Source organism: Scomber scombrus, chromosome 3 (genome assembly GCF_963691925.1).
Source record: "Scomber scombrus chromosome 3, fScoSco1.1, whole genome shotgun sequence".
NCBI classification, from domain to species: domain Eukaryota; kingdom Metazoa; phylum Chordata; class Actinopteri; order Scombriformes; family Scombridae; genus Scomber; species Scomber scombrus.
This window is the reverse complement of record NC_084972.1, coordinates 2734070-2747513: the sequence shown is the minus strand read 5'-3', so window position 1 is coordinate 2747513 and position 13444 is coordinate 2734070. Positions and strand designations below refer to the sequence as shown.

At 42.5% G+C, this 13444-nt stretch overlaps 1 protein-coding gene across 1 annotated transcript; it reads right to left on the bottom strand.

Moving 5' to 3' along the window:
• Window positions 1-2123: 2123 nt before the first annotated feature.
• stmn3 (stathmin-like 3) lies at window positions 2124-9254 on the bottom strand (the record flags this gene model as incomplete). The annotated part of the gene is made up of 4 exons (XM_062415660.1): window positions 2124-2183; window positions 4001-4192; window positions 5437-5615; window positions 9155-9254. Coding segments are annotated over 4 exons (531 nt in total), but the record flags the coding sequence as incomplete, so codon positions are not given.
• Window positions 9255-13444: the final 4190 nt, after the last annotated feature.

The following is a 13444-nucleotide window of genomic DNA, read 5'->3' as shown; positions in this document are numbered from 1 at the left end:
TGAGTTCCTCGACCTCATCCATACCTTCGACTGTACTCAGCATGTCTCCGGCCAGAGAGGCCCTCAATGTTTTAGACCCATCACTTCGCAAACTTCTGAGCATTTTTGTACTACATATCAACTTTCTCAGCAGTGTGATCCACTACATTCTTCATGTTCTGCAGAACACTGGATTTCTAAAACGCTGTGCTGCAACACTGGACATGGTAGCTCCTTTTAAATTATCTAAAGCCTGTCCATCTTCATCCAAACCTCCACCATGGATAAATGACCGTGTCCGGATCATTAAAAGGGCATGTAGACGTGCTGAGCAGACATTGATGCCTCATTCTAAATTGAGGCATGATCTTAATGTCATGAAAGTTCTTTTACAAGATTTCAACAGAACTGTAAAGGAAGAAAGATCAAATCCTTCCCCCAACTTATTGACACCTATGATTTTAACAACTTTAGACCTATATCTAAATGACCTTCCCTTGCCAAGGTATTGGAGAAAGTGGTATATTCTCAGCTCACTTTTTGAAGTTTCAATCTGACTTCCATATTCATCATAGCACAGAAACTGCACTATTAAAGGTTGTGAATGATATCAGGATGAACTCAGATACTGTCTTTGTTGTTGTTGTTGGATCTCTCTGCTGCATTTGATACTGTCGATCATGCCGTACTTACTGACCGTCTTGAAAATTGGGTAGGTTGACTGAGGTTGCTCTAGATTGGTTCAAGTCATACCTAAGTGACAGAAACTTCTCTGTATCTGTTGGCAATGTCCTCTCCAGTTATGCAAATATCACCTGCAGCGTTCCACAAGGGTCGATTCTTGGCCCTTAACTGTTCTCAATACACATGCTACCATTAGGTCAGGTTATCCAAAATGTGAACATTTCTTTCCATTTTTATGCAGGTGACTCTCAAATCTACTTATCTATAAATCCATCAAACCTCACCTCAGTCAGGTCACTCATATCCTGTCTTGAAACATTTTAGGCCTGGATGTCCAGCAACTTCTTATTGCTTAACAGCGACAAAACTAAAGTGATGGTATTTGGACCCAAAGCACACAGGGATTCTGTAACCCCAACTTTAGTTTGCCTAGGGCTACAGTCCACCCATGAGGCCTGTAATCTGGGAGTGATCTTTGACTTGGACCTGAGCTTTTCTAAACATTTCAGCAATATCACCAAGACAGCCATCTATCAAAGTAGGAACATAGCCAAAATCAGACCATTTCTTTCATTCAGTGATGCTCAAACCCTTACTCACATTTTGTCTCCTGCCATCTAGACTACTGCAACTCATTGTTTGCCAGACAGCCACAGAAATCTATAAACTTGTACAAAACACTGCAGGTAGGGTCCTCACTAGAACCTGTAAATATGACCATATTTCGACTATTCTTGCCTCATTGCACTGGTTACCTGTGGTGTTCAGAATTGATTTTAAAATTTTACTGCTCGTTTTTTAAATCACTGAACAATCTTGCCCCATCCTATATTACTGACCTGCTTACTCCTTACACCCTTCCTCGTACTCTCAGATCTGCTGACCAGCTGTTGCTCTTAGTCCCCAGAATATGGCTTGAGACAGAGGGTGGTAAAGCATTTGTGGCAAGTGCTCCTCAATTGTGGAACGCACTACCATTGGAAACACTCTTAAAAAAAATTGCTCATAATATTAATTTATTCATTGTCTTTGTTTATTTCTTGATTTTATTGTAATTGAATTGTGTATATTTGTTTTAATGTTTGTGAAGCACTTTGTAAACACGTTTTTTGAAAAGTGCTATATAAATAAAGCTTATTATTTATGTTCACAGAATATAATTGCCCACAAAAACATTATTTCACCCACAAGATAAACCCAACACAGACCTTGCTTGGCTCAGAATTGGACTTTATTTCAGCTGTACTTGCCTCTGCTATCAGATTATGTACCTGTAGTTCCAAATGTGTGGTTTACCAAAAATGAAACAGATGAGTAGCATTATTTGGTGCTGATTTACTACTAGTTTGAGTCCTGAAAGGTGCACTGGTGCTATTGGTGAATACTGAACAACAGGAAAACTTGGACACACATGAAGATTTTCAAAAGTAGCATCCGCTGCCTTAGTGTAGAAAATATCCTCAGCCAGAGAGGTCAGCCTTCAGCTCCTTGTTCCTGCGCACCTCGGCAGCGTGGACTTCCTGTATAATAAAGTAATAAACTGTCAGATAAACTCAAAGTTATGATGGAAGGTTGGGCTTCTGGAACATAAAACTTAGAAGCAACACAGACTGTTGAACCACAGAAACATTCAGGACAATACGAAGCTTTGATGCTCTTTTCAGCAGTTTTTTTGGCCATATATCAGCTCTTGAAGTGTCCACTTCAATGTTTTCTTTTTACAACTTTCACTAGTGTTGTATCTCTTGACATTTCAGTGACAACCCCGAAGGGTTTTTAGGCTTTTGGTCAAGGGCCTGGTAACTAACATCTTTGGCAACTTTTGCAGGAACATTTTCAGATTCAGATTTTTTGCCATTGACTTGAATATTTGTATGTTTTAATACATTTAAAACTATATTTCCAATTCATATTATTTTCTGTCTTTTAAAATGTCCTATCTTATATTAAATGTATCTAGCTCATTTTATAAGAAGCAAGAGGTGAACTGACTGTCGGCTGTTAGTTTCAGCAAAGAAGCTCACCCAGGTATCTTCATAGAAAGTCAATGTGAACTACCAAACATTCATTATAGCAACAGATCATCACATCATCATGGTGTCCCTCTCAAAAGTGAATGAAGAAAAACAATATCTGAATGTTTGGGTTTTGAAAATAGTACATTCCAAATATTTAACATTTAAAGTTCAGTGAAAATGACACTTCATGCACTCGTGTCATTTGAAACTGGAAAATAAAAAGCTAGCTGAGCAGTCTTTGGAGATTATCAGTGTGAATCCCTTCATGGTGCTACTGATGATTATAGTTTCCTCCCTCAACAACTTCTGTTTAGCTGAAGATTGAAGTTCAAGATAAGTAGATAACAGCGGAAGAACTTAACTACAGCTGCAACCCCCACAGTAAAGGGTGGTGTTTGTATATCCTGCCTTCTGGATTTTTGTGATATGAGTGCAATGTCTCAAAATAAAAAAAAAACTGCTGCATTTCATGAAATGACCAACAGTTTTCCCGTTTGGTCAGTGGAGTAGAAACTGGAAGTAGCCTAATTTTCACATCAAATACTGTGAGTCTTAGTAAAAGGAGCATGTGTGGAGGGACTGGTCTGGATAAAACATTACACTAACCTCTGCTAAAACTGTCTTATGTAACTTTTTTTTGCTAATAACGATCCGAACCCATGATGTGTTATATATGGATTTATGAAAACTCACGTGTAACTATGTTTAATCAATGTGTCAGCCTCTTAAACAACACTGCTTGAGGATGCAAAATATACATTAATTTCTTAAAGGTTCTCATTATATTACTAATTATGTATTTATGGTAGATATTTTCATCAATAGCCAACTCATTCTGTTCCATTCAGCCAATGCCTTTCTATATACTAGTTTTTTACTTTTAGTGGTGGGGTCAGTTCTTTCTGTGCTGGACTCCAAATATGACTTAAGGGATTCATACATACAGTATACATGTACTGAATGTGGTGGGGAAAGCTTCCTCATTTCACATAATACATATGAAAACAGCACTGCTATTGGGACATTGGAAGAGGAGGTATAGTTATTCTTGACAGTAGTTTCTTATGTTGTATTTCTGCTTAAGGCATATTTGCTGCCCCCAGTGGTTGATACATGTATCATTTCAGACAATTTGTGTTAATCAAACACACTTGACATTACCTCCAGATACCACAGGAGTCACCAAATCAACCAGGATGTTGTTGGTTGTGTGACTTACTAAAACGAGACATAGCTACAAAAGATAATGGTGTTCTCCTTGCATTGATAAAATTATATTAATATTAATTCATAAATTATGACATAATGTGAAGACTTGCTTTCTCACGCAGCCGCTGTTTCAGCGCATTGAGATGGGCCTCCCGTTTCTCCTTCTTGACCTCCATCTTTTGGAAGAGCTTCTCCTCAGTCTTCTTGCTAAAGTTGTTGTTCTCCTCACGCACCTTGTGGAGAACTTCCTGCTCGTGCTCCCTCTTCTCTGCCAGTTGCTTCAGCACCAGGAGCTCCTGGGACTACATTAGGGTGGAGGGGACATATGTGGTACAGCATACAAATAGGGGGGAGTTAGTGTGATAATAGTAGTGATTATGATAGTGGCAGTTGGGGTAGGTATGCATTCATGAAACCCACAAACCAAGACAGACACAAAAGAATGCATTTTTTTTCTCTCTTATAGAACCAATACCATGCCATATTTCTAAACTTAAAACAAGTCTTTAAAAAAGGTTGAAGCTTAGTGTTAGGAATCTTCAAATAACATTAAAAAATAAATATAAAAATAATCTAACTCTCTGTATTTGAATTTTCCTTCTTCACAAAGGCAGTATTCGTTTTAGTGTTTCTCCAACACATTCAGAGATTTAAATTTGTCAAATTGGACTTGGGAAAGTTTTGAAATATTGAAACTAGTTTCAAGTTTTTATTTTGAAACTTTTGCTGATGTTGCACTTGTTTAGCAGACTGTTCTGTTCTTTCAGAGCTGAGTTTACAACACCCACTTTTCAGAATCTGACCACAAAGTTATGAGCTTGTCAGTCACTTGATTTCTGGCAGCGTTGTCTCACAGCTCTGGTCTGAAACAGACAGAAAAAAAAAGAAAGGCTGGGACCCTTGAGGAATTTGCTCTTTGCTACTCCCCTGACAGCTATACATTCCCAGCTGTGTTGTATTGTAGCACAATATAAACTAAAATAATACAGCTCTCAAAGCTAGATTTTGACACAGGACAGGGTGTCAAGATAAATACTGCAGGACCTTCCTTCATTCATATAATGATAGCACCAATAGTACCAAAACCATAGCGTGAAATTGGGACTTTTGGGGCTCCGGGACCATTGCACAGTTGCACATCGATAATTTGGCCATGACTGAGCCCCAGAGTCATAATCAAACTGCTATCAATAAAACAAATATGCATATATTGGTTGACTATGATAAAAATGTATCATTGGAATCAGTGTAACATACTGTAAAGGATTCTCATCTTCTATCAGTATGTATAATCAACCAAACTGCACCAGACTGAACCAGAACTGTGATTGTGATATGGTTGAAAGTATTCTAACTTGATCATTACATGGGACTTAACAAAATACAATCTGACATGATTTTAAAGGCAACAACAAGCTTCTGTGTTGTGTGTATACAAAATTAAGAGTTTCATTTAATTAAATCAGCAGGGTAGGAAAACATTATACAGAAAATAAATGAGCTCCATCATGAGACCAGGATGTGATGAACTACAGGATCTGCTTACCTTCCTCCTGTCCTCAGCGGCCTCCAGCCTCTTCTGGAGCTCTTCCAGGGACACCTCCTTCTTCGGGGGTGAGGGCAGGGGCTGATTCTGGGGTTTGTCCTTGAACTGATCTGGATCCTTCAGGATCAGCTCAAACGACTGGCCCGATGCTCGTTTGTTCAAGCCCTTCACCTCCAGGCCTGACAAAGTTTATAAGTATAAGTTAGTGAGCTGGCTGTACAGTGCATGTTCATACAGACTGTGTGTCTCACTATTGTGTCCAAAAAAAAAAAAAAAAAGGTTTGGCAGCCCTGTTGGCCTAGGCTGGGGCCTTTGCTGCCTTTCATTCCTCATATCTCTCTCCACTTTACTCATAAACACGCTACTCAAAAACAACAATGTTAGAGCAGCAAGAGCTTTTAATAATATAGCTCCGATTGTAACGGGGTGTGGAGGTGGTAGGACCCAAATGCAGCACAAACCAGGGAGCAGTTTGAAGTGATCTTTATTGAAGACAGTCAGCAAGGCAACTGAACAGGTATAGGCAGAATGCGTAGGGGGACAGGCTGGGCTCAGGGTCACCGGAGACACAGAGTAGGCTGCAGGTAGGGTAATGCCAGTAGCACTCACGGAGCTTAGGTTGACCAGGCGAGAGTCTCTGGGCTCCCCTGACAGGACTGAAGCCGGAGGATGCCACACAGCCACAGGCAGAGAGGAACCAGGAAGTAAACAGGTGATACTTCTGGTCAGGGACAGAAGTCTGTTGTGTGTAGAGGCGAGGAGAGGCGGTCAGGGACAAGCCGAGTTGAAAGCTCGCCCCCCCCTACATAGTCAAGCAGGAGGCCGTCACCCAAGGTGGAACCCTTCGGGAAGTCTGGCAGGAGGAAGGCAGCGAAGGCGAAACCCTTCTGGAGGCTGGGGGCTAGAGCGAAATCTCTCTGGAGCTGGGCAAAGGGTCGGTGGTGGAGCACTTCAGGAGGCCAGAAACGAGGGTGGAACCTCTTTGAAGACCAGCAGCGGAGACAGAATCTGAGACGGGAAACCCCTGGTGGCCGGCAAACCCCTGGTGGCCGGCAATGGAGACAGAATCTGAGGCAGGATCCCTCTGATGGCGGGTGACAGAGGCAGAATCTGAGGCAGGGCCCCTCTGGTGCCCGGCGACAGAGGCAGAAACTGAGGCGGGACCCCTCTGGAGAATGGCAATGAAGGCAGGGCCCTCCTGGATGACGGGAACTGAGGCGGAGACGGTACCCTTCCGGATGCCTGGCGACTGAGGCGGAGACAGAGATGGGGGGGCCCCCCCCGGTGGCCTGCGACTGTCGCATAGACGGGACCCCACTGGAGGCTGGTGACTGTGGCAGAATTTGAGGCAGGGCCCCGCTGGAGGCCGGCGATTGTGGCAGAGACGAGGCCCCTCTGGAGACAGGCATCCAAGACCTCTTGACTGCAAACTGGGCCCAAGAGGTAAAGGAAGTTGGACCACCGGGAGCTCAGGTGCTAGGGGTGGCTGCGTATCAGCAGTGGCAGAGGCTGAGGCCAAGTCCTGGGGCTGCTGCTCATCTGAAGGGGCAGAGGCCGAGGCCAAGTACTGGGGCTGCTGCTCGTCTGCAGGGGTCTGGGGCTGCTGCTCTTCCGCACGCCAGCTGGTATAGGAGCAGGGGGTTACTGCACGCCAGCGAGAACAGGAGGTAGCTTTACGCCAGTAGCCTGGGTTTGACTGCAGCCGATTGGCTGTTGCAACTGCATAGCAAATGAAGTTATTGCCTGAGCTCGGGCATCAATGCCAGTAGCACTCACGGAGATGAGGTTGACCAGGCGAGAGTCTCTGGGCTCTCCTGACAAGACTGAAGCCAAAGGATTCCACACAGCCATAGGCAGACAGGAATTGTAGAGGCAGATATGTGTGCACCATAGTAAAAGGAGACAACAACAAGTGAGACGAAAGTCAACAGATGTACCAGTTGGGCATGTAGCAACAAGCCTGTGTAGGGAGTTTTTGCCCTATCCATATCCCTAAAAGGATGTTAGGAAGTCAACATTACGAGAAAGGGTTAGGCTTCCAGGAAACCAGATCTTGGCTGAACACGCCAGGTCGGCTTGACCTGGCACATACAGAATACCAAATGACGCCTACGTGCCGAACCAGTAGTATAAATATACTGGAGGGGGACTGAGGCGAGAGCTGTTTTCGATAGTCTTCGTTGATGTTTGCTGTGTTTGCTGCAACTTCAATAAAGTCCCAGGTGGCTGCTCGATGACTTCTGTTCTCAGTCTCTTACTTTAAAGGTTATTGAAGTTAAGTAATCAAGCAATTATCTTACAGAACGAGGATGAAAACAGGCGATAATCGTGGTCAGGAACAGAAGGTTGTTGTGTGTACCGGGGCAGAGACGAGGAGAGCTGGTCAGAGGCAAGCAGAGTCGAAACCAGAAAATCAGTCCATGAATGAGTGCTGGAAGGTCTGGCATGTAGGCAAGGACAATCTGGCCAGGAGTGAGTGGACAACAGGAGTATATATACTGACTTGATTACAGATTGGTTGCAGCTGAGTGCCCAAGTGAACAGGGTTAACTGATGAGGTGGGTGTGGCTGACTGGCAGGAGTAGAGCAGAGGTGGGGTGAGTGGAAATTGACCAGGTAGTTGCAGGAAAAGAGCAGAACTGTGACACTTATTGTAACTCTGTGCTCCAGATATCTAGAGCTGTTTGGGTAGTGAACAGATAATAATTAAACCATGTCACCCATGGATTGATAACTTGTGAGATATGTATCTAATCAATAAGAACATCAATGTAGTCACATGGAACACACACCCAGTACAATGTGCAGAACAACAGCAAAGACAAGTTCACATTAAGGACAGTAAAGACTGTATTTGTGTCTGTTACTCACACAATAACCTGCTATGAGCATTTGTTTTTCTATCTTTTTCATGAAATCTATGAATGCTAACAAATCAAAGTTCACAGTTATTAATACTACTAGTTCATGAATCACAGAAAAAACCCACAGAATACTTTAAGTCAGTTATAGGAATTGATAAGTATTATGCTATCCTAATGCAATTAATAGGCATGGCCTCATTTACAGTCATACCTTTATTACAGTGTGTTGCATGTTAGCATTAACTAGTTCCACAGACTCCACAGACTCATTCAAAAAAAAAAACTGTCCCATAATGTGTCTTCTGAATAAAACACAGGAATATAAATCACTGTTGTTGGCAGAGATGTCATGGTGGATGGCTTATCTGTTGCCTTGGTGACGATTTGGCCTTTTTAACAACAGTCCTTTATAAAACTACTTTACTTGAGATTTAGTATTTTTAAGACAGTGTTATGAAAATACATACCAGGTGAGCAAGTGTACATACATACAAGTGTGATGTTTGCTGTTTATTATTTCAGAAATATTGATTGTAGTCAGTAGTTGGTCTATGATAAAAGTCAAAAATAGTTAAAAAAAAGGTGTTAATACTACCTGGAACTGATATTTCACAGCAATTTATAACACAAAGCTAAAGCAGGAAAAGAGGATTATTTCCAGCAGAGCATATTAAAGTTTATACATTGAATTTTAAGGAAAATGATACAAGAAATTAAGAAGGGACATTCTAATGTCAATCACATGATGTTTCTGCCCTGTCTGTGTCATGCAAGGACAAGCTGAGGACAAACTGAGAGGATCAACATGAGGACATAAGACACAGTGTGACTGGCAGGCAGGCAGACATACTGACCTCCATACTGATAGAGGCTGTTGGGATGTGGCTGCGTGTGGAAGCAGGAGCAGAGCAGAGACAGCATGGACATCTCCTTGATCTTGTCTGTGTAGGCTGTTGTAGAGAGATGAAAGAAGAAAAGTGTAAGAAAAAAAAGAGATGTCAATTGTCAAGTTGTTTGTAGTCATATTTTTTAGGGATTTTTCCAAACTTGGTATCATACAGTACACTGGCATACACTGGGTCAAATTAAGGCCTTGAGGTCATTGTAAAGCCTGCATCAAATCTCGACCGTGAGACACAGATGTCTGCTACTTTTGGGGAAAACAGGAGGCACCCTGATAGTGTTGCTATGGCAGTCAAGGTCAGAGATGTGGGTGCCTGTCTCTCTGAACGGAGTAGAGGTTAGTGCAATCAGAGGTTGGATATTGTTGACCATGATGAATGGAGGGAAAGGGTGCTGAGCTGTGTTTCCAGACAATGTACATTCATACACCCCTTGTTTCAGATTTGTAGACCAATACACACAATTATATATACTGTAGATGTGTTGGATCTGACCATATTTGGGCGTGGTTCACTTTTGGTATTATATGTGTGGCTTAAAGACTATCCCCAGATGACTGAAACTCAAGTTGAAGGGAGCATCAGAACAGAGTGTGTACTGATAATTCGTTCATTCTCCTTGATTAAGTCTCAATAAACCTTTTCAGTGTAAAACATCTTGGACTCCTGTGCACTTTCTCCATTGATGTACTGTATGGGCTGCAGTTTAAAATCTACAAACACCTTTTACTCAGTGATATCATTTGCCATCAGCATGAAGTCTACACTACTGTCAAACGGATTGAGTGTTGTGGTTGTGGTTGACTTAGTGTGCAGTGTGTCATTGAATTACATTCAGTCAGATTTCCCTACATGTTCCTCCATAGAGCCTGCTTATCAGCTCTGTGGATAAACCTGTGAGGCTGTAATTGTTTCTCTCTTCCTGGATAACATGTTACACTTGTGTCCCTGGTCCTGTCTGAACAACAGGCATTCTGTTGAAGTAGAAACTCACACTGACTCCAAAACTCTAAAAGTTGTTACCTTTTTAGAAACAACAAAAAAAGTTTGTATTGACAATGTGTGACAAATAGAGGCATAATAAGCCCAAAACAACAAGAGACAAGAGAAATATTTTTATAAGGCAAGGCAAGGCAGCTTTATTTATATAGCGCATTTCATACCCAGGGGCAACTCAATGTGCTTTACATAAAACAAATACTTAACAGTAAGAATTGGAAACAAAAAACATAAAAACATGCAATTTGAAAAATAAAAATAAAACCCAATAATTGAAAAACTGAAATTTGTTGGTGCTGCCTTATTGAGAATAGTACCACAGCTACATTCAGTCAGCCATGTTTCAATAAAACATCTAGATCATAGGAAATAAAAAATCTAGATCATAGGTCATAATGACGTCATTAACTAACAGTGATTTGTTGACTAGTGAGCTGATATTGAGTAGAGCTAACCTTGTGGAGATAGCAGGAGACACTGGTATATTTCCAGGTTGACATGCTATATTCAATAAATTGGCAGATTTAATTGAACCCTTTTTTTTTTTACCCTTTATAATATTTCACATTATTATGACTGGTGTGTGTGTGTGTGTGTGTCTGTGTGTGTGTGTGTGTGTGTGTGTGTGTGTGTGTGTGTGTGTGTGTGTGTGTGTGTGTGTGTGTGTGAGAGAGAGAGAGAGGGAGAGCGAGAGAGAGAGAGAGAAGGAATATATGCAAACAAGTGGCAATCAAAAGGAAGTGATCACCTATTGGTCCTCATTGTACCAATAGGTGATTGGTAATCCAATGGTTACAGCTGAGCATATGAGCAGCCAAGAATTCTACCAGACCTGCGTTGCCTTCTCCCAATGAGCTACAGTTTGCATGGTTTATACTGGCATCTGTCTGATCTCCACTTTGGCAATTGGAATTATCTATTTGGAGCTTGTAGTGAGAGACAGAGGGGGATGACGTGCAACAAGACCACCCGCCTGTAAACGAACTGACAAGATTTCAGTGGAATATGACGATGTACTTGATAAGCCATGGCTGGCATGAGAAGCTCCACCTGTGCTCTGGACCCCATTCCATCCAACCTTGTAAAGGACTGTCTCCCAGCTATCTCCCCACTTATCACAGAAATTATCAACTCCTCTTTCAGCTCTGGCTCTGTCCCCCAAACACTCAAACTGGCTGCTGTCACCCCCATCCTTAAAAAACTTGGACTCGACCCTGACACCATGAGCAATTTTCGACCCATATCCAACCTGCCCTTTCTGTCTAAAATACTCGAACGTGCTGTCGCCACCCAACTCAAAACCTACCTCACCTCCAATGATCTGTTCGAACCATTTCAATCCGGTTTCCGCTCACAGCACAGCATAGAAACTGCCCTTCTAAAAGTAACTAATGACCTACTCCTCTCCATAGACTCTGGCCACCTCAGTATCCTCATCCTCCTTGACCTCACTGCAGCCTTCAACACCATCAGCCACCAGATTATTCTTTCCCGTCTGGAATCCTCCCTCAACATCACTGCCACTCTCCTGGTTAAGGTCTTACCTCACAGACAGACAACAGTTCATCAACATCAATAACTGCACCTCTTCCACCGCTCCTGTGCCCCATGGTGTCCCCCAGGGTTTGGTGCTTGGTCCTCTCCTCTTCATCCTCTATATGATCCCACTCGGCAACATCATCCGTCGCCACGGTCTCCATTTCCACTTCTATGCTGATGACGTCCAGCTCTACATCTCCACCAAATCCATCACCACCGCAACACACTCCACTCTCACAAACTCCATCACTGAAATAAAATCTTGAATGCAAGCCAACTTACTCAAACTGAACTGCAACAAATCAGACATCATCATCATTGGTACCAAATCCCTCATCAATACCACCCATAACTTTCACCTCACCATTGACACCTCTACTTTGTCGCCCTCCTCACACATCCGCAACCTCGGAATTATTCTAGACAGTAACCTCTCCTTCAAAGACCATGTCAACCATATCACAAGGACTGCCTTCTTCTACCTGAAAAACATTGCTCGTCTCCGTCCATCACTCTCCTTCTCCGCTGCTGAAACTCTCATCCACACCTTCATCACATCCAGACTCGACTGCTGCAACAGTATTCTGTATGGATCACCATCCAAAATCATCAATAAACTCCAGTACACAGAACTCTGCTGCTCGCCTGCTCACCCACACCCGTTCCCGTGACCACATCACCCCCGTCCTTCGTACTCTCCACTGGCTCCCTGTACCACAACGCATCCACTTCAAAGTCCTTCTCCTCACCCACAAAACTCTCCACAGCCAGGCCCCCTCCTACCTCACTGACCTACTCCCCCCCCCCCCCCCCCCCCCCCCCCCCCCCCGTACCAAGCACCGGACCTGGGGTGACAGAGCCTTCTCCATCGCCGCCCCCTCCCTCTGGAACTCACTCCCCAATCACATCCGTGACTGTACCATCCTGCCCACTTTTAAATCACTGCTCAAAACCCACCTCTTCAGAATCGCTTTTAATGTTTGATTATGCTCGCGTCTTATTGTGTTATTTCACTTCATGTGTATTTTTGTTTTTGTGTTTTTATATTTATTTTAATTCATTGTACACTGTGGATTTTTTTGTTGTTTTTATTTTACCCTTGCTTCTGTAAAGCGTCTTTGAGTTTTAAGAAAAGCGCTACACAAAATAAATGTATTATTATTATTATTATTATTATTATTATTATTATTATTATTATTATAAGCGGATAAACTGAAGGCCAACTCCTGCTTGTGTTTTTTCCCCTCAACATAACTATCGCTCAACCTGATCTGATAATGTAAGAAAGCCTCCTAAATGATGAGGTAAAGACTCTTATCATATGTCATGTCATATGACTCTACTGCACTGTAATGCAACCAGAGTAACAGGTTTGTCTTCACAACATGTGGGTTTGAGTCCAGTGCTTACCGCATATCAGTTTTCCTGTTTTTCTAAACATTAGAAGTGAAATAAAAAATAATACAGTGGAAAGTACACTATCACTCTCTCTCTCTCTCTCTGTGCGTGTGTGTGTGTGTGTGTGTGTGTGTGTGTGTGTGTGTGTGAGTGTGTGTGTGTGTGTGTGTGTGTGTGTGTGTTTAAGCTGCTATATTTTGACAAATGGTGCCTGTACAGGACAAGGCCATAAAGATGTAATCACCCCCTTTAGTGCTTTATATAGCAGTTGATTTGGTGGAGTACATAATCAAACCACTTTGCACT